The following is a 19,221-nucleotide window of genomic DNA, read 5'->3' as shown; positions in this document are numbered from 1 at the left end:
CTAAGCCATCTGCAGGAACCCAGGAGTCGGCTGCTCAGCCCCTAGGCTCTGTTCAGCAATTTCCTAGACAAATAAATAACCTGGGGAGCGTCAGACAAGTGCATGTTACCTTGACATCTGCTCTCTCTGATGAGCTCAGCTCTGGGTCCCTTCCAGAAGGCTCATCAAGCTGCCAGGGCATCAACCCTTTCACAGTGCAGAGGGGCCATTGGGGACAACTGTGTGTGTTTGTGTGCAGTGAACACAGCCTATGTTTGCTTAGTTCAAAGGGCCAGGGTGGAGAATGCAACCCTCAGACAAGGATGTGTAGTGCCATCAGCCCCTCACTCTGAGGTAACACTGCCACTCAGCCATGGCACCCCTTTTGGAAACTCACTGGTCAGAGTGGAGCCCCCTGGCTTCGAGCTGAAAAGCTGAGCATTGCTTTGAACCAATAATGGACTTGCAAGGCCCTAAAACTGGCCAAGATTCAAGTGTTCTCTGGTGGCTCCCATGTGCACTTGGATCTGCATGAGGTTTCAAAGTAGCCCTGGTTCCTGGGGATCTCAGACGTTGCTATGACTATGATGGGGGCCAGAAGTAAGCGGGGAAGCGTGCAGCATTTACAGGACTCAGCGTGGTGTTGTTCTGGAATTCTCCAGAAATTCTCCCATCCCCCAGTCTAAACTAGATGCCCCTCCTGTGTGCACCAACAGTACCCACACATACCTAGTCACAGCTCTGGTCACTTAGTGTGCTCACCCAGTGTTCCCCATGTGCTTCCTGAGCACAGGGCTACATCTTCGTCTCACCCAAGGCCACAGAGCTAGTGAAGGAGCCCCAGGCCGGCCCTTGTGTTTTCTGACTCCAATCTGTACTCAGTAACATGCACACAACAATTAGTGTCACTGTGAGCCATAGTGATCATGCTCATCCTTGTTGTTATTAAGTGTTGTCAGGTCGATTCTGACTCATAGCAACCCCATGTGTTACAGAGTAAAACTGCCCTATAGGGTTTCCTAGGCTGTAATCTTTATAGGAACAGATCACCAGGTCTTTCTCCCACGGAGCCTCTGGGTGGTTTTAAACTGACAACCTTTTGGTTAGCAGCCGAGCACTTAACCATTGCACCACCAGGGCTCCCTCCATCTTCATTATCATCTAGTAAACAATTCCTAGAGAGCCTCTGAGGAGCAGCCGTTAACTCCATGTAGCCTCGTGGACCTGTGGGCAGTCCTTCCTCAAGTTTTCCTCCTTCTTCCTCTCCACTACTTTGAGAAAGAGACACTTGGAACGATTACAAATGAGAACCCAGGAATTCATGAGCCTGGGGTGAGGCCTGTGAATGGTTTACAGTCAGAAAAATCTTTTCCCAAAGATACTGTGGGGAAGAGCCTGGTCCGGCATAATATTCTGGAGCTGAGAAGGGGTCCCTGTCCAGGGTGACATCACCAGACAGAGCTGGAATGCACAGATGTGGAGCAGAGGGGCCAGGGGCCAGGCGGGAGCTGGGCTGGGATATCACAAAGGGTCTTTTGACCACTCTGAGTCCCCAGGAAAACTGTGCAGACTGGGAGAGAGGCTGTCCCTGCCCTTGGTGGAGGAGCCCAAGGCTGTGCCCCCAAACCAGACGGCTGACCTTTGACCCTGTAGGGAGTGCCAGCAGGAGGAGGGAGGCACCCGAGCAAAGGCCTCGAAGAAAAGAAAAAGAAAGAGTAACGCATGCCGTGTGCAAGGCTCATTCTGCCTGAGCGTGAAGAGTTAATTGCAGAGAAACGCATTTTAAAATAAGATATTGGAAAACTATCCTCTCTGTCCCTGGCCACAGTTATTCCAATTATTTATGTGGCATCACCAAGGCCCATGTGTTTCACAGCAATTACACTATTGATCTCTAGTCTCCGAGGCATTGAGCAAAACCCACAGCCACTGCTCTTGCTCCTGAAGGATTCTCTCTCCCCATGTTTCAGATGTGGAAACTGAGACCAGGGAGGAAGCAACCAAGAAAACCAGAGTCAGTGGTTGGAATATGAATAAGTACTAAGTTAATATAACATGCTAATGTCGTATTAGCATATTAATATGAATATGCTCGCGTATCCATTTGGCCAGTATTACTCTGGGTTTACGCATGGTGACTTCCAGTCTTGCCCAAAGGATGATATATAGAGTGCAGTGGTTAAGAGCAGGGATCCCGGAGTCCAGTAACATGGGCTCCAAACCCAGCTCTGCCATGAAGATACTTTGTGATTGAGTCAAGTTTTCCAGCTTCTAGTTTCCGCTTTTATAAAATGGAAACAGTCACCGGTGTCCCCACATTTGGCTGTGGTGAAGTTGTAACGAGTTAGAGACACAACGGATCAGGCACACCGCCGGCACAGAATGAGAGCTAAGCGACTGCGAGCAGTTACATTGTGGGCTCCACCCAGGACAGATTTCTCTGTACCTCATGTTCCACATGACACCACTGGTCAGTCTGGTGGCCTCTTGGGCTGGGAGGGAGGGAAGCCTTGCTTGTGCTCACAGCAACGTCCACACTGAGGCGTGTAGTGGAGCTGGGGGCACGTCACTGTTTTTTTTTTTTAATTGCTGTAAATATATATATATATATTAGACATTTCAACCATCTTCACATATACAGTTCAGTGACATTATGTTCATCACGTCGTTCAGCCCTCATCCTTATCCCTTCCCAAGTTATTCCATCACCCTTCACGGAAGCTCTTCAGTCCTTCTTGGTGGCCTTGAGACAGGAATTGGCCCTGCACCCCCCTTTGCAGCTGACCCTGGGTGGGGATGGATGGTTTTGAACTCCAACCTTTCCCCTGTCTACTATACTTTACCCCAGGAACAAGCCCCCAGGCCCCATCATTTTTCCTCAAGTCCAGAGTCAATATTAAGCTAATAATGGTTACACAAAGCTTTATTTATGAAATGTATTTAAAGCACTGGAGCCCTGGTGGCACAGTGGTTAATTGTTCAGCTGCTAACCAAAAGGTTGACAGTTCGAATCCACCAGCCTCTCCTTGGAAACCCTATGGGTCAGTTCTACTCTGTCCTATAGGATCACTATGAGTCAGAATGGACTTAACAGTAATGGGTAAATTGGGTATTTAATGTACTATTCAATGTACTTTGAAGACATGCTGAGGGATAAAAAGTATTGGATGGTGGGAGTCTGGGACCACATGGAAACATAAACGGTCATAACCCTTATTGCTATAGGAAGTCCCATGTTCTCATAACATAGCCTCCTATATTGGATGGAGGTGGACAGGAAAGGACGTGGTGTTCATCTTGGTCCATCCTGAAGGCAGTGGGGATACAGGGGGAGAATGGGCATAGAAGGTGAAGGAACTTGAAGAGTCGGCGACCATTCTGGATTGTCACTTGGCCTGGAAAACCAAGATGTTGACAAAGAGGCAGTTTGGAAGGAGACTGATTTGGATGGAGGACGAAGTGTGAGTCTGAAGAAATGGATGCCTGGCTATCATCACTGAATGTTTTAACCCAGGACCCATCAGGTGGATCCTGAACAAAAGGAGTAAAATAGTGGACAGAACTTCAAGCTCATGTGGGAACCAGACTAACTGGATCCATTGAGACTGGGGGGAAACCCCGAATCTAATGCCTGGAAATAATCTTGAAACCTTGACCTGAAACCATCCCATGAAGCCATCATTAAACTAAACAAGAGTTTAGGCCAATTAATAAAGAATGTTTGCCTTGAGTATATCGATCTTATAAAGATTGTCTATACGAGTTTAAACTCACAACAGTTCATCTAAAGCGCAGATTGGGCCTTAAAGGTGCAGAGAGCCTAAATTAACTGTGATGAAACAATACGGGCAGAGAGAGGAGACCGGCAGCACTGTGGGAAGTGTATGACCAATGGTACTGAACTGTTCACGGAGAAATCGTGAATGCATGTATGTTTGGTTGTGTATATTGCCACCAGAAGTGAATAAAATATCTATTTCTTAAAAAGTGTGTCTGAGATGTGCTGAATGGGAAGTGACTGTGGCATAATCAATGGTGGCTGGTGGCCTTTAGAAATTCAGGACTGGTCCCTGAGGACAAGGTTCTCGCCGAGGACATGCATTTGGTCACCACCATTTCAGAGATGAACATGCAATGCCAACATAAAAATACTTTCCAGAGCCAGGATTCCTACCCCTGCACCAAGCTGACCTCTGACCCTCGTGCCGAGGGTCAAGTCTGACACATTTCATAGATTACAGAGTAGAAAGTCAACAGGGAAAAGGAAGAACACCCTGTCACAGACTCCCACTTCCCTTCATATTGTTCCCAGACAACCGTGAAGGACTCACTCAGTTGACAAATAAAAACATTCCCCCGTTTACCATCCCAACTGCTTTAACAGGCTCAATGTCTTAACCCACATAGACTGACATACAAACAGGCAGTCACTTTGAGAAGCACAAGAAAGACACACTCCTATTCGAGTATCTTCCCTACTGAGTCACCGCCATCCTTGAGTTCCAGTATTTGAGAACCTTTTTTTTTTTTTTGGCTTAAGCATCTTTTCCAACACCTGTCTGTCAGTCTATTGTACTGTGGTAGCTCATGATGTATTGCTGTGAGACTGGAAGCTAGGCCACCGGTACTTCAAATACCAGCAGGGTCACCCATGGTGGACAGGTTTCAGCAGGGTTTTCAGACTAAGACAGACTAGGAAGAAAGGCCTGGTGACCTACTTCTGAAAATTAGCCGGTGAAAACCCTGTGGATCACAACAGAACACTGCCTGATACAGTGCTGGCAGGTGAGCCCCCTATATCAGAAGGCACTTGAAATACACAATGGACACAATCGTGGACTCAAACATACCAACGGCCCATGAAAATGGTACCAGACCAGTCAATGTTTCATCCTGTTACTTATAAGGTTGCCATGAGTCAGAACTGACTCAATAGCAACTACCAACAAGAAGGAGTATTTGATAAGATATAAATAATACGATGAAGGAGGGGGAACTAATCTTTGGGGAGGGATACAGGCTGATGAAGTGAAAGGCCTTGGCCTCGGTAGGACCAGGAAGCCTGAGGTCCAGTCCTAGCCTGGCTGTGGCTGACTGTGGCATCGGCCAGCTCACCCAATCTCTCTAGGCATCATCAGCAAGGTGACAAGTTTAGAAGCTCCCTATGGTCCAGATTGGAAACTCTGGTAGCGTAGTGGTTAAGAGCTACAGCTGCTAACTAAAAGGTCAGCAGTTCGAATCCACCAGGCGCTCCTTGGAAACCCTATAGGACAGTTCTACTCTGTTCTATAAGGTCGCTATGAGTCGGAATCGACTTGACAGCAATGGGTTTGGGTTTTTTGGATGGTCCAGATTCAAATATGAGACATACTATAAATATATACTTGTTAGCTCCAGGGGGGTGAACAGAATGGGGGCGCCCAGTGAGTGGGGGACCCCAGTGAAAGGCTAATGTGAACCACGATGGGTCAGAATGGAAGAGTAGAGAAACCAAAGGGAAGACCAGTTTTGTCTTATAATTCTCACCATTTTGCTTAGGGCTGGTTCAGGAATTTCTTTCCAAAGTCTACGCCATTTTCAGAATCCAAATTTATCTACCATTACAAAAAAAAAAAAAAAAAAAAAAGCTCAGGGTTTATCTTCCACATGGATCTAAGATTTAAAATAAAATGAAGTACACCCCAAGGGTTGAGAATGTAGTTGGCTTTTCTCCTCCACAAACCTTTGCTTTGGTCACAAAGAGCTTTTGGTCAGCCTCATGCCAATGCCAACCACCAGGGGTCGCCGGCTCCCTTCTGCTTTTTGGGACCTTTCAATGTTCACCCCAGTTAGCAGGAAGGAGACTGGGGGAATGAGGAAGGGAAGGGGAGGAGCCAAGGGCTGGGGAACCTCAAGGAAGTTTGGCGAGACTTTACAGAATTACCCTCTGGTATCCGTATTTTTGGCTGCTAACCAGAAGGTCAGCAGTTCGAATCTACCAGGCGCTCCTTGGAAACTCTACGGGGCAGTTATAGTCTGCCCTTTAAGGTCACCATGAGTCAGAATTGATTTTTTTTTCTTAATCCACATCACAAAGGAGCCCTGGTGGTGCAGTGGTTTTAAGCACTGGGCTGCTAACTGAAAGGTTAGAGGTTCAGACCCACCAACTCCCTGGTAGGAAAATGTGGCAGTCAGCTTCCGCCTTGGAAATCCTATGGAGCAGTTCTGCTCTGGCCTACAGAGTCACTATGAGTCGGAGTTGACTCGCTAGCAACAGGTTTTTTTGGTTTATCTACATCAAGAGACCTCTGGTCTTAGATCAGAGCCCCCCTCCATCCGGGTCACAAATGGGAGTCCATGAACTAGACTTTCAGCTTCTGTTCCTAGGCAGTGCGCATTTCTGGTCTCTCAAGGTAGAACAGGGATGAGCCCTGAGGGAAATATCCTGCTTCCCCCTCAGCCCAGTATGGCTCTGATCACGTCAGCTTGCTGCGTTCCATGAGCAAAAGAGAAACAAAAAGAAGCCAGGAGCACAATTGTCTCACGTCACTTAATTTCCTCTCAGATTGCTAAGCAAGTAATTATTTCCTTAGCCTCCAGTGGATGGCAAGCACTTCGGAGGGTTTTTATTAGAGACACTACATATATAAAGGTGTCAGGTAATTAAGAATAGTCCTACCCTCCATCCTCCTTGCCATGTGGTTTATCCAATGGGAAACCATGCTCTTTCTCCTTGGTCCCTCTTGCCTGACTGTTCCATTGGCTCCTACAATGAGTGGGTTGGAGTGCCGAGAGCAGGGGTGACATTTCTGTGACTGGGACCCTGGAAACAGAGTGCCACAAGGGTTCTCACACATGCCTGCTGTGTGTGACCTCTGGGTGTGCCCCGTTTTCTCTAGCTCACTCAGTGGCTGACCCCTAGTCGAGAGCCTGCTGTGTGAACAGTTATTACGGAGAAGCATAGGATTTCAAGGGAATGTGGCTTGTCTCCACCCTCAAGGGCTTATTGTCTAAAACAATGGAAATACAAAACACAATTTAGAAAGCTGTTTCACATTGCCTTTCTAACTTATTTCGTATCACACATAGTAGGTGTACAATAAACATTTGTTGAATTAAGAAGTGAGCCATATTCCACTGAGATAAGGAAGACAGTCACTTTTACTCAAGTTTCAAATATAAATAAATTCAGACAGAAAAAAAAAAAACCCAAACCTGTTGCCATTGAGTTGATTCCAACTCATAGTGACCCTATAGGACAGAGGAGAACTGCCCCATAGGGTTTCCAAGTAGCAGCTGGTGGATTCGAACTGTCGACCTTTTGGTTAGCAGCCTCAGGCTTAACCACTGCATGACTAAGACTCAGAGATATTAAATGCTATGCCCAAAGGCAGACATAAGTGGTGGAGTCCAGATTTTCAATCTGATCCTCTCCCCTCACACCAAGCCGCCTCCTGAGTGAAGAATATGCAAATCCAGGCTGTGTGTGGCCACACAGAGGGGGAAAAAAAAAAAATAGTGCTATCGAGTCCTTTAGGACTCATAGTGACCCTATAGGGTTTCCTAGGAGCGCCTAGTAGACTTGAACTGCCAACCATTTGGTTAAGAGGAAAAAAAAAAAAAAAGGGGTGATTAATTCTGAGGAGGTGTGTCATGGTGGAGTGGCAATTTGAGCTGATTTTTAAAGGAGGAATATGGCTTAAATAGCAGCAGTTGTAGGGGAGAGGTGTCCCTAGATGGTACAAAGAGTTAATGCTCTTGGCTGCTAACCAAAAAGTTGGTGGTTTGAGTCCACCCAGCAGCACCTTGGAAGAAAGGTGTGGCCAACTACTTCTGAAAAATTAGCCATTGAAAACTCTATGGAGCACAGTTTTACCCTGACACACATGGCATCGCTATGAGTCAGAATTGACCCAATCGCACCTGGTGTAATGTCTTCTCAGGATGCGGTAAATATTAAGATGGGGCCCCTGGGTGGTGTGCTGGAGGTTCGAGTCCACCTAGATATGGCTCAAAAGAAAGGCCCAGCAATCTACTTGCAAAAAAATTAGCCAGTGAAAACCCTAGAGAACACAGGTCTACTCTGATATACAAGGGATCACGGAGAATCTGAATCTACTTGAAAGCGACTGGTTTTAGCTGGTGTGGGGAAGAACATTTCCTAGAGTGGGGCTGGCATGAGTAAAGGCAGGGGTGGAGGAAGCAGCACGTGGTGAGCGGCGAGCTGTGGCTAGGGCGTGGGGCTTCAGAGGGACACAGTGGGAGAGAAGGCCAGGATGGTAGGTTGGACGCAGGTATAGGAGACCCTTGAGTAGTCTTCAAAGCACGGCTTTTACTCTGCAGGCCAAGGAGAACTATGACATGCTTCTGAGGTGGGGACAAATGTGATCTGACTTGTAAAATGGAGAAAACAATCCTTACTCCATTTCTCCAAGTTGGAGAGCCCGTGAAAAGACCTTGATGATGAGTGTTTTTTTTTTTGAGAAGCAAGATTAGTTAATTCATTAATTAATTAATTTTCAAGGAAGGGTTTTTTATTTTATTTATTTATTTTAATTTTTATCGTGCTTTAAGTGAAAGTTTACGAATCAAGTCAGTCTCTCATACAAAACCTTATATACACCTTGCTATATACTCCTAGTTGCTCTCCCCCTAACGAGAGCACATTCCTTCTCTCCACCCTGTGTTTCTGTGTCCACTCAGCCAGCTTCTGTCCCCCTCGGCCTTCACATCTCCCCTCCAGACAGGAGCTGTCCACAAAGTCTCCTGTGTCTACTTGATCCGAGAAGGCCATTCCTCACCAGTATCATTTTCTGTCTTGTGGTCCAGTCTAATCCTTGTCTGAAGAGTTGGCTTGGAGAATGGTTCCTGTCTTGGGCTAACAGAAGGTCTGGGGACCATGACCTACGGGATCCCTCTGGTCTCAGTCAGACCATTAAGTCTGGTCTTTTTACTAGAAGTTGGGGTCTCCATCCCACTGCTCTCCCGCTCCTTCAGGGAGATGATGAGTGTTTTTATCTCTTTAATACGAATGATGCTACTTCACTCACCATGAGGCTACCAGCTTTGTGTTGGGAGGTAGATTCCACTGAGCCATCCTCACCATCCCGGTTCTCCTGTAGTTTGTGCTTGGGTAAGCGAATGGCACATTTCTTCACAGCAAGCTCTCTAACTGGAGGTCTGGAAAACCTTGGTGCTCTTAATAGAAACAGAATCAACCAGTACAGACACGTGGAAAGTGATAGACTTTGTACCATCATTTTGTTTGTTCACGCCACTTCCCTGATTAAGTTCTGTGGGGTAGAGACCCCAAATCCTCAGCTGCTAACTGAAAAGTTGAAGGTTTGAATCCATCAGAAGAAAGGCCTAGAAATCTCCTTCCAAAAACTCGGCCGTTGAAAACCCTTTGGAGCACAGTTCCACCCTGACACACATGGGGTCACCATGAGTCAGTGTCGACGCCACAGCAACTTTTGTTTTTTTAATAAAATATCTGTTGTTGGGTTGTTGTTAGATGCCGTCAAGTTGATTTCAACTCAGAGCCATCCCATGTGACAGAGCAGAACTGCCTCATAGGGTTTTCTAGGCTGTAATCTTTATGGGAGCAAATCACCAGGTCTTTCTCCCACAGAGCGACCGGGTGGGTTAGCAGTCGAATGCTTAAACACTGTGCCAGCAGGGCACCTTATAAAGGTATCTACTTGACTAAAAATAGTTTAGTGCTTCCGACTTTGGGTAGGGTTTTTGGGTACATTATATCAGGTGTTCTCGCAGTGGTGTGGCGAGACAGGCTAGTCACATGTCTGTCTTTAGCCCACAGCCCTCCAGCAGATGAGGAGCTAAAACATGGGTGTTAAATAACCCCCCAAATTCCTGGCACTGCTATAGTTTCACCGTTCGCTTCGTTGCTGAGTCTATTGCCCTCACCATGCTGCCTTGGAGTGTAACCTCCTGTTAACAATCTTTTAAGTAAGGAATTGGGGGTCTGACCAGAGACATCAATCGCTTAGCCCTCCACTTCCCCAGCTCCATCAACGCACAGTGAGATGAGTAAAGAAGGCACTAGGAAAATGCCTGTTGCTATGGGCTTAGTTACTGGATTGCATTGTATTGGGCTGGGTTGTGTTGGGGTGGGGTGGGGTGGCGTTGGTTGGTTTGGCTGGGATTGGACTGGATTCGATCTACAGCTCTGTGATTCACTACAGCTGGATCCAAGTTCTGCCCTGACTGCTTATGTTCTGTGGCATTCGGTATCCATTTGCTTGCCCGCGCTGAGCCACAGTGGTTCCATGATAACTAACTCATGTGCAGGAGCCACAAGTGAAGGACAGTGCCACAGTGCCTGGACACCACCTCTCTACAGCCACCAGCAAATCCCCAAGGAGGGTCCCAGCCTGTTCCTCTCTTGAGCTGGTTCAGGTTACGCCTGGCAAGCTGTTTCAGGAAAGGGTAGGGAAGAAAGCCAAGAGCTGGGGGAGGAGAACCAGCCAGGCGGAGCAAGGCGGGTAGAGTTTACAGGCCAGAAAGCATTCTCTCGGAGCTCAAGAATCTGTGACTCCTGGGAACGGCTGTGCCCGGTTTTCCCTGAAGACCTGAGGTAACCCGGTCAGTGAAACCCAGTCCAGGAGTGGTTTTGACATGAGGTCATGGACTGAGACAAGACAAGGTCAGAAGTTCACCCTGCACACCACAGGTGAGCTGAAGGCAGGTGGGAGGGCCGGTAGGCGGGGCTGCCCAGGGCTCCTCTGCAGGGCTCTGGGGGGCTCCAGGGCCCTGCCTAGCCAGACAGGTGAGACCTGTGCACACACCTGCCCTCTGACCACTGGAGGAGGCCAGACTTTGACCTCACCCTTTGGCAACGTTTTGAGGCAGTAGTATGCATTTATTCACTCCCCAGCCTCATCTGCTCACTAAAGGGAAACTGAGGCAGAAAAGAGCACAATACTCCCCAAAAGCCAGGGCCTTTAGGGGGCATATGATATCAGTCTGGGACCACTTTCTGGCTGCCCGGGAGCCTGGCTGAGGGAGGGGTGGGCTGCCTGCCCGTCCATTCAGCCTCTCATGTCCTCCTGCCTTCCCTTCTCACCCCTCCCCTGAGGCTGGGACCCAAGGAATGCCTCCCTTCCCCACCCTTGCGGAATGCACTTTTCCACAACTCTTTTTTTTTTTTTTTTCATCTTTACCTCCTGTGTTCTTCACCCGAAAACAGGAGGCAAGGGGAGAAGAGGAAGTCTTTTCAGAGTCCCTGGTTATCATTCCTTTGCCTTCTGCTCTCCTACTCCAGCCTCATCCGTCCCTGAACCGAGAAGTAGAATGCATCTGTACTGGTGACAACAGGTGAGCCAACAGCTGCTGCTGCAGGCTAGCCAGGATCAGGGGGGCCCTGCTCTGCAGCGTGTGTGTGTGTGTGTGTGTGTGTGTGTGCGTGCGCGCACGCATGTTTTCTGAAGCTGCTCTTTAACCAATGTCTTCAATCCTGCATCTCCCCATACATCCAGTAGGTGGCGAAGCTGCGCCAGCTGGTGATTCCAGTACTGTGATCACTGGCCCCACAACACTGGTCAGGACAGTTGAATGTGGGAGGGAATGCGTGTCCCAATGCGCCCAGGGGTGGCCCACACAAATGTCCTGGGAAAGATGACTTGGGGAGAGACATCCAAAAGCTCTTCTGAAATTCCCTCTTCTCTCCCTCGTCTCTCCCATTCCCCAAAATTTTACCTAAGAAAGGGAAAGCCTATGAACGTATACCAAGCATCCGCAGTAATGGTTTTCAAACTTAGCGGGCATAAAATCCACCAGGAGAGTGGGTAAAATGCAGCTTCCCCGGCCTGTCCACCTGGATTAGCTTAGCCTATCTGAGGTGGAGCCCAGGAACTTGTATTCCTTGTAAGCACCACTGATGACTCCCATGCAGTGGCTGGGGAAACCCGCTTCGAGAAACACAGGTAGTCCTCGACTTATGACAGGGTTCCGTTCCCATGACTCTGCTGTAAGTTGGCTCTGTTGTGTTATTGTTATCGTTAGGTGCCCTCAACTCAGTTCCAACTCATAGCGACCCTATGTACGACAGAACAAAACACTGCCCGATCCTGTACCATCCTCACAATCATTGTTATGCTTGAGCCCATTGCTGCAGCCACTGTGTCAATCCATCCCATTGAGGGTCTTCCTCTGAAGGAAGTTGGTTCCGATGTAAGCTGAATACCTCTGTTTTTTTTTTTTTTTTTTTAGTTTTCATTATTATTGCCTTTTACTATCAGTATCTTTGTAAATCTGGTCTTCATTTGCCTTTTGAGGTTGGAAATTGTCTTAGTTATCCAGTGATGTTGTTGTTGTCAGGTGCCGTCCAGTCAGTTCTGACTCATAGCGACCCTACGTACCACAGAACGAAACACTGCCCGGTCCTGCGCCACGCTCACAATCCTTGTTGTGCTTGAGCCCACTGTCGCAGCCATTGTGTCAATCCATCTTGTTCAGGGTCTTCCTCTTTTTTGCTGACCCTCTACTTTACCAAGCGTGATGTCCTTCTCCAGGGACTGATTCCTCCTGACAACACGTCCAGAAGTATGTAAGATACAATCTCACCATCTTCGCTTCCAAGGAGCATTCTGATTTTACGTCTTCTAAGACAGACCTGTTCGTTCTTTTGGCAGTCCATGATATACTCAACATTCTTCACCAACACCACAATTCAAAGCTATCAATTCTTCTTCCATCTTCTTTATTCACTGTCCAACTTTCGCATGCATATGAGACAATTGACAATACCATGGCTTGGGTCAGGTGCACCTCAGTCTTCCAGGTGACATCTTTGCTTCTCAACACTTTAAAGAGGTCTTTTGCAGCAGATTTTCCCAGTGCATTACATCTTTTGATTTCTTGACTGCTGCTTCCGTGGGTGTTTTTTTGTGGATCCAAGTAAAACGAAATCCTTGACAACTTCAATCTTTTCTCCGTTTATCATGATGTTGCTCATTGGTCCAGTTGTGAGGATTTTTGTTTTCTTTATGTTGAGGTGTAATCCATAATGAAGGCTGTGGTCTTTGAGCTTCATTAGTAAGTGCTTCAAGTCCTCTTCACTTTCAGTAAGCAAGTTGTGTCATCTGCATAATGCAGGTTGTTAATGAGTCTTCCTCCAGTCCTGATGCCCTCCCTGTTCCTCTTCATATAGTCCAGCTTCTTGGACTATTTGCTCAGCATACAGACTGAGTAGGTATGGTGAAAGAATACAACCCTGACGCACACCTTTCCTGACTTTAAACCACTCAGTATCCCCTTGTTCTGTCCGAATATCTGCCTCTTGATCTATGTAAAGGTTCCTCATGAGCACAATTAAGTGTTCTGGAATTCCCATTCTTCACAATGTTATCCATAATTTGTTATGATCCACATAGTCGAATGCCTTTGCATAGTCAATAAAACACAGGTCAACATCCTTCTGGTCTTCTCGGCTTTCATCCAGGATCCCTCTGACATAAGCAATGATACCCCTGGTTCCACGTCCTCTTCTGAATCCTTCTTGAATTTCTGGCAACTCCCTGTCAATATATTGCTGCAGCTGCTTTTGAATGATCTTCAGCAAAATTTCGCTTGCGTGTGATATTAACGATATCATTTGATAATTTCCACGTTTGGCTGGATCACCTTTCTTGGGAATAGCCATAAATAAATACCCAGTGATGCTATAACAGAAATACCACAAGTGGGTGGTTTTAACAAGCAGAAATTTATTTTCTCATAGTTTAGGAGGCTAGAAGTTCACAGTTAGAGTGCCAGCTCTAGGGGAAGGCTTCTCTCTCTGTCAGCTCTGGAGGGAGGTCCTTGACTCTTCTAAGCTTCTGCTCCTGGGCAATGTTCATGTAGCTTGGCATCTATCTTACACCATCTGTGCTCTGCTCGCTTGTTTAATCTCTTTTATATCTCAAAAAAGATTGACTTAAGATCCGCCCTACACTAATCCTGCCTCATTAACACAACAAAGATAACCCATTCCCGAATGGGACCATAACCACTGGCATAGAGGTCAGGACTGACAACAGTTATTTTGGGGGAACACAATTCAATCTACAAGGAGTCCTGGTGGTGCAGTGGTTAAAGTGATCGACTGCTGGGCAAAAGTCAGTGGTTCAAGACTACCAGGAGCTCCATGGGAGAAAGATGTGGCAGTCTGCTTCTACAGAGATTTACAGCCTTGGAAACCCTGTGGGGTTGCTATGAGTCAGAATTGACTCCAAGGCACTGGGTTTAGTGGTTTTGGAATTCAGTTCATAACAGAAACATTACATATAAATTCACAGGTATATTTTAACGTTGTATGTAGTACTTATTATGAGAGATAGAATGTACAAAAAAAAAAAAAAAAAAGTCAGGGAGTACCTGTAGAAAATTAGAGTGTCCCAGGTATTGAGGTGAGGGCTTTACACTAAGACTGACTAAGGCTATTCCCACACCAGTTGCCCTGAGGTCAGTTCTGACTCTTGGTGACTCCACGTGTGTCAGAGTAGTACTGTGTCCCACAGAGTTTCCAATGGCTGATTTTTCAGAATTAGATGGTCAGTCCTGCCTTCCAAGGTGCCTCTGGGTGGACTTGAACCACCAACCTTTTGGTTAGCAGCTAAGTATTTTAGCTATTTACACCACCAGGGACTCCTAAGGCCTCACTTAATTTGCAATCCTCTCCATCTGTTTCCTCTTCTTCAAACGCATGGCCATTGCATTCCTCCACCATGAAGTTGAGATGCGCGTTCTTAAGAAACACCTTGCTTTTCCCTTTTTCTGGGTGCTCTAAGATCATTGGATTTCTTGCTCCTTAAGAAGGTTTTCTCATAGCTGCCTAGCTGCCATCACAGCCTTCCTTTTATACCATTGGGCCTCTGACTTGCTCAGTACCCTTCCCACCTTCATAGTGGAGGACTCTGCTGAAACAGTGCAAGGAGCCCTGCACTTCCATCCTCTCTGACTCTGAGCCTCTGCCTTCCCGCCACCTGACTGGGACTGCCTTGGGCAGGGGTGGTGCCTGGTGGCCTCTGAGCAAGGGTCTGCAGTCAGCCTAAAGCTAAACCACAGATACCTTTGGGGAACAGGGCATGCCTTTGAAAGTCAGTAGGACATCAGATGCCTTCGGAATGGTCATACTAGACGCTCCTAAGACAACATCGCAATCAAACTCTAAGACCCTGTTAACCAAAGTTGCTCCAACCCGTCCTCACCTCCCAAAAGTGGGGGGGGGGGGTGAGAGCAGGCTAGGGTCTCTGTGCTTCCCCAGGCACAGAACTGCCTTTCATATGAATACCCCTTTCAAGACCCAATTATTTTCTGCTTTGAATTTTTTGTGGATACCACGTGTTCTCAGTTGTGGAATGCATGCTGAATCGTTACGTGTGTTTAAATTTGTGGTTGGTTATACAGATTTTGGAAACGCTGGTGGCGAAGTGGCTAAGAGTTTGGCTGCTAACCAAAAGGTTGGCAGTTCGAATCCACCAGGCACTCCTTGGAAACCCTATGGAGCAGTTCTACTCTGTCTTATAGGGTTGCTATGAGTCAGAATCTACTCAACAGCAGTGGGTTAATACAAATTTTGAGAAATACTATGTGAAAATACGTAATTTGTGGGAGCCTGTCTGGCACACCATTCTTGGGTAGCAGGCTTTATTGTTGGGCGCATTCTGTTTGGCTGGAGCCCTGGTGGCACAGTAGTTAAGAGCTTAGCTATTAACCAAAAGGTCAGCAGTTCAAATCCACTAGCCGCTCCTTGGAAACTCTACAGAGAAGTTCTACTCTATCCTATAGGGTCACTATGAGTTGTGATCAACTCGACAGCAATGGATTTTTTTTGTTTTCTTTTGGGTACAAGGGGCACCTCTGGTTTTGCCTGATACCCCAGCTATTTTGCTTCAAAAAACATTTCTTTGACCTTTTACGGTTACACAAATCCCCAGTGGAGGGAAGCAAATATTTCCAGTGGGAAAAGTATCCTCCCAAAGAACTCCAGAGGCATACAGTGTGGGTAGGATATGTATGTTCCACGAGTTGTGAAAGGGAAGAAGTTCTTTCTTTTGGTGTGCTCAGTAAGAAAGCCCAGTCATATAGTTCCTGGTGGACTGCCCAGCTTAGAAGAGTTTTAAAGCAAGTCAGCTTTTTGGCTTCCCTGGTGCAGTGGTTCTCAAAGTGGGGTTCCCTGACCAGCCTCATGTTAGTGTCCTGGGGCTTCTGTAACAAAATACCACAAACTGGATGGCTGTAAACAACAGAAACTTACTGCCTCACAGTTCTGGAGGCCAGAATTCTGAGTTCACAGTGTGGTCAGGGCTCTGCTTGCTCTGCCCACCCTAGGAGAAGAGCCTTCCTTGTCTCTTCTAGCTTCTAGCCGCCCCAGGTGATCCCTGGCTTGTGGCTGTATGTTCCATCGTCACATGGCCATCTTTCCTATTTTAAAAGCACAGCAGCCATATAGAATCAGGACCCGCCCCACATGCAGACAAGGGCACGTTCACAGGTACAGGGGCTAGGACTTCGACCTATCTTTTTTGGGAACACAATTCCATTCATAACAAGCATCACCTGGGAACTTGTTAGAGGCAAATCCTCCAGCCTCACCCCTGACCTACTGAACCAGAAACTATGGGGGTGGCGCCAGCAATGTGTGCTTAACATTGCAAAGGGTACAAAGGGTCAAACCACCTGGCTGCTAAACTAAAGGTTGGAGGATTGAGTCTACCGAGAGGTGCTTTGGAAGAAAGACCTGACAAACTACTTCTGAATAAAATCCGCCACTGAAAACACCAAGACACAAAGGGTCACCATAAGTTGGGATGGACGACAGCAACTGTTTTTAATCCAGGCGACCTGGTTGCATGTAAAGTTTGGGAGGCACTGGCCTAGGGGAAAGGAAGGCTGGGCGAACTGGGAATGCCAGTGGCCAGTCATAGCACTTGTTGCCAAGGGATTCTGTTGATGTTCTGCCCCCTGTTCCAGGCATACCCCTCCAGCGCCCTTCTCCACCTCCATCCTGAACCGGTGCAGGCTGCCAGGGCATCAACTCATCCACACTCACCAGCCGGCGCCTCCCCAGACATTCCCTTCTTGCTGTCTCTTCTCACCTAGCTCCCCGCCACCCCCTCACACACACTTGCAATGCCCTTACCTCCCTCCAGCTCTTTCTCCTGACAAAGAGAAGAGCTTGGCAGGGGTTGGTTAAGTTAACTCTGATCACACACAAAACAAACTGTTATTTTTCTATCTGCCAAGCTGCTGAAGGCAAGGATGTCAAACCCCGGGTCTGCGGGAACGTAAGATCTGCAGTTACCCGAGCGTGTCTGTGTTCTAGGCAAGCTGTTTAATTTTTTTAAAAGCACAGTCCAATTCCCAGGGAGATGCCAGTGACAACCTCTTGGCTGCTCCTGGCACTGGCTGTGACAGTCTCCACACATATTCCCTGACCCAGGGAATGAGCAACTCCCAGGAACAGGAGATGGCAGGTCACCTCTGACATCTGTTTGCCACGCTGCTGATCCCTGCAAGGGGCTGCTCAAAGCAACGCTGAGCTGCAACGCTGGGCGCTGTGCGCGTTTGCTATGTCAGCGCGCACGAGCAGACAGGCCTGCAGGAAGGCAGAGAGACAGGGTGCCCGGGGGACCCATGTTGGAGTCTCGTAAATGGTCAAGAAAGGATTTCAGGACTGTTTCTGTGGTAGGCTGGGGAGGAGCAGAAAGCACTTTGGAGAGAGCGCAGGTCCAAGTCCTGGGGGACCTGTGTGCATGTGGGCCACCTCCTGGGCCAGCCCCAAGTCCCTGGAGAGATGGCACAGCCCAAACAGGTGTGAGAAAGGCCAGCCAAGGGGGAAGGAGGAGAAGTGGTAAGCCTGAGCATTCCACTCCCAGAAGGAGGGGCCAAAACCAGAGATAGTACGTTTGTCTATCTGTGCAACTATATTGAGGTCTGGGCAAGTTACCACCTAGTTTCTGTGCCTTTTTCCTCTCAGTTGCCAAATTGGGCACAGTGACAGTACAGTTCCACCACCCATCCATCAGTTTGTCATACTGTGGTGAATTGCATGTAGCTATGAAAAACCACTTTTTTTTTTTTTTTTTATGATGTTGGGGTGAAGAGGACTTGAAGTGCTTACTGATGAAGATCAAAGACCACAGCCTTCGGTATGGATTATACCTCAACATAAAGAAAACAAAAGTCCTCACAAATGGACCAATAAGCAACATCATGATAAATGGAGAAAAGATTGACGTTGTCAAGGATTTCATTTTACCTAAAATCAATACTCATGGAAGCAACAGTCAAGAAATCAAAAGACATATTGCATTGGGCAAATCTGCTGCAGAAGAACCTCTTTAAAGTGTTGCAAAGCAAAAATGTCACCTTGAAGACTAAGGTGCACCTGACCCAAGTCATGGTATTTTCAATCACATCATATGCATGTGAAAGCTGGACAATGAGTAAGGAAGACCAAAGAAGAATTGACGCCTTTCAATTGTGGTGTCGGCAAAGAATATTGAATATACCATGGACTGACAGAAGAATGAACAAATTTGTCTTGGAAGAAGTACAACCAGAATGCTCCTTAGAAGCAAAGATGGCAAGGCTACATCTCACATACTTTAGACGTGTTATCAGGACGGATCAGCCCCTGGAGAGGGAGGGACATCGTGCTTGGTAAAGTAGAGGGTCAGTAAAAAAGAAGAAGATCCTCAATGAGACGGATTGACACCGTGGCTACAACAGCGGGCTCAAGCATAGCAATAATTGTGAAGATGCCACAGGACCAGGCAGTGTTTTGATCTGTTGTACATGGGGTCACTATGAGTCAGAACCGACTTGTCAGCAGCTAACAACAACATGATGTTGGAGGCTGTGCCATCAGTATAGCTATACCGGCATGCTCTTCTATGGTGGACAGGTTTCAGTAGAGCTTCTAGACTAAGACAGACTAGGAAGAAAGGCCTGGCAATCTACTTCCAAAAACGAGCCAACGAAAATCCTATGCATCACAACTGAATATTGTCCAGTATAAAGACGGAAGATGAGACCCCTGGGTTGGAAGGTACTCAGGATACACAGTGGTCGCAACCATGGACCGGAGCATACCAATGATCCTGAAAATGGCACAGGACCGGGCAAGGTTTCTTTCCGTTGTACAGCGAGTCAGAGTTGAAGCTGACTCGATGGCTACTAACAATACAATTGCTGCGACAAAAAAATATGCAGTCAAAATGAATACGGTGAGGCAAAGGGAAACTACTGGAGAAACCA

At 47.3% G+C, this 19,221-nt stretch overlaps 1 protein-coding gene across 14 annotated transcripts in view; it reads right to left on the bottom strand.

The window, feature by feature from the left end:
- PLXNA4 (plexin A4) overlaps window positions 1–19,221 on the bottom strand; it is a 516,957-nt gene that overhangs the window by 205,470 nt on the left and 292,266 nt on the right. Inside the window, exon 4 of one of the 14 annotated variants that reach the window (XM_064289720.1) lies at window positions 5,499–5,573. The exons of the other annotated variants lie outside the window; for them this stretch is intronic. Coding sequence (XP_064145790.1) covers window positions 5,514–5,573 — 60 coding nt within the window. The 3' untranslated portion in view covers window positions 5,499–5,513. Of the gene's footprint in view, window positions 1–5,498; window positions 5,574–19,221 lie in introns of those variants that run through there. 14 annotated transcript variants of the gene reach the window in all.

Source organism: Loxodonta africana, chromosome 8 (genome assembly GCF_030014295.1).
Source record: "Loxodonta africana isolate mLoxAfr1 chromosome 8, mLoxAfr1.hap2, whole genome shotgun sequence".
NCBI classification, from domain to species: Eukaryota; Metazoa; Chordata; class Mammalia; order Proboscidea; family Elephantidae; genus Loxodonta; species Loxodonta africana.
The sequence above is the reverse complement of the archived record's forward strand: the minus strand, read 5'-3'. Positions and strand labels throughout refer to the sequence as shown.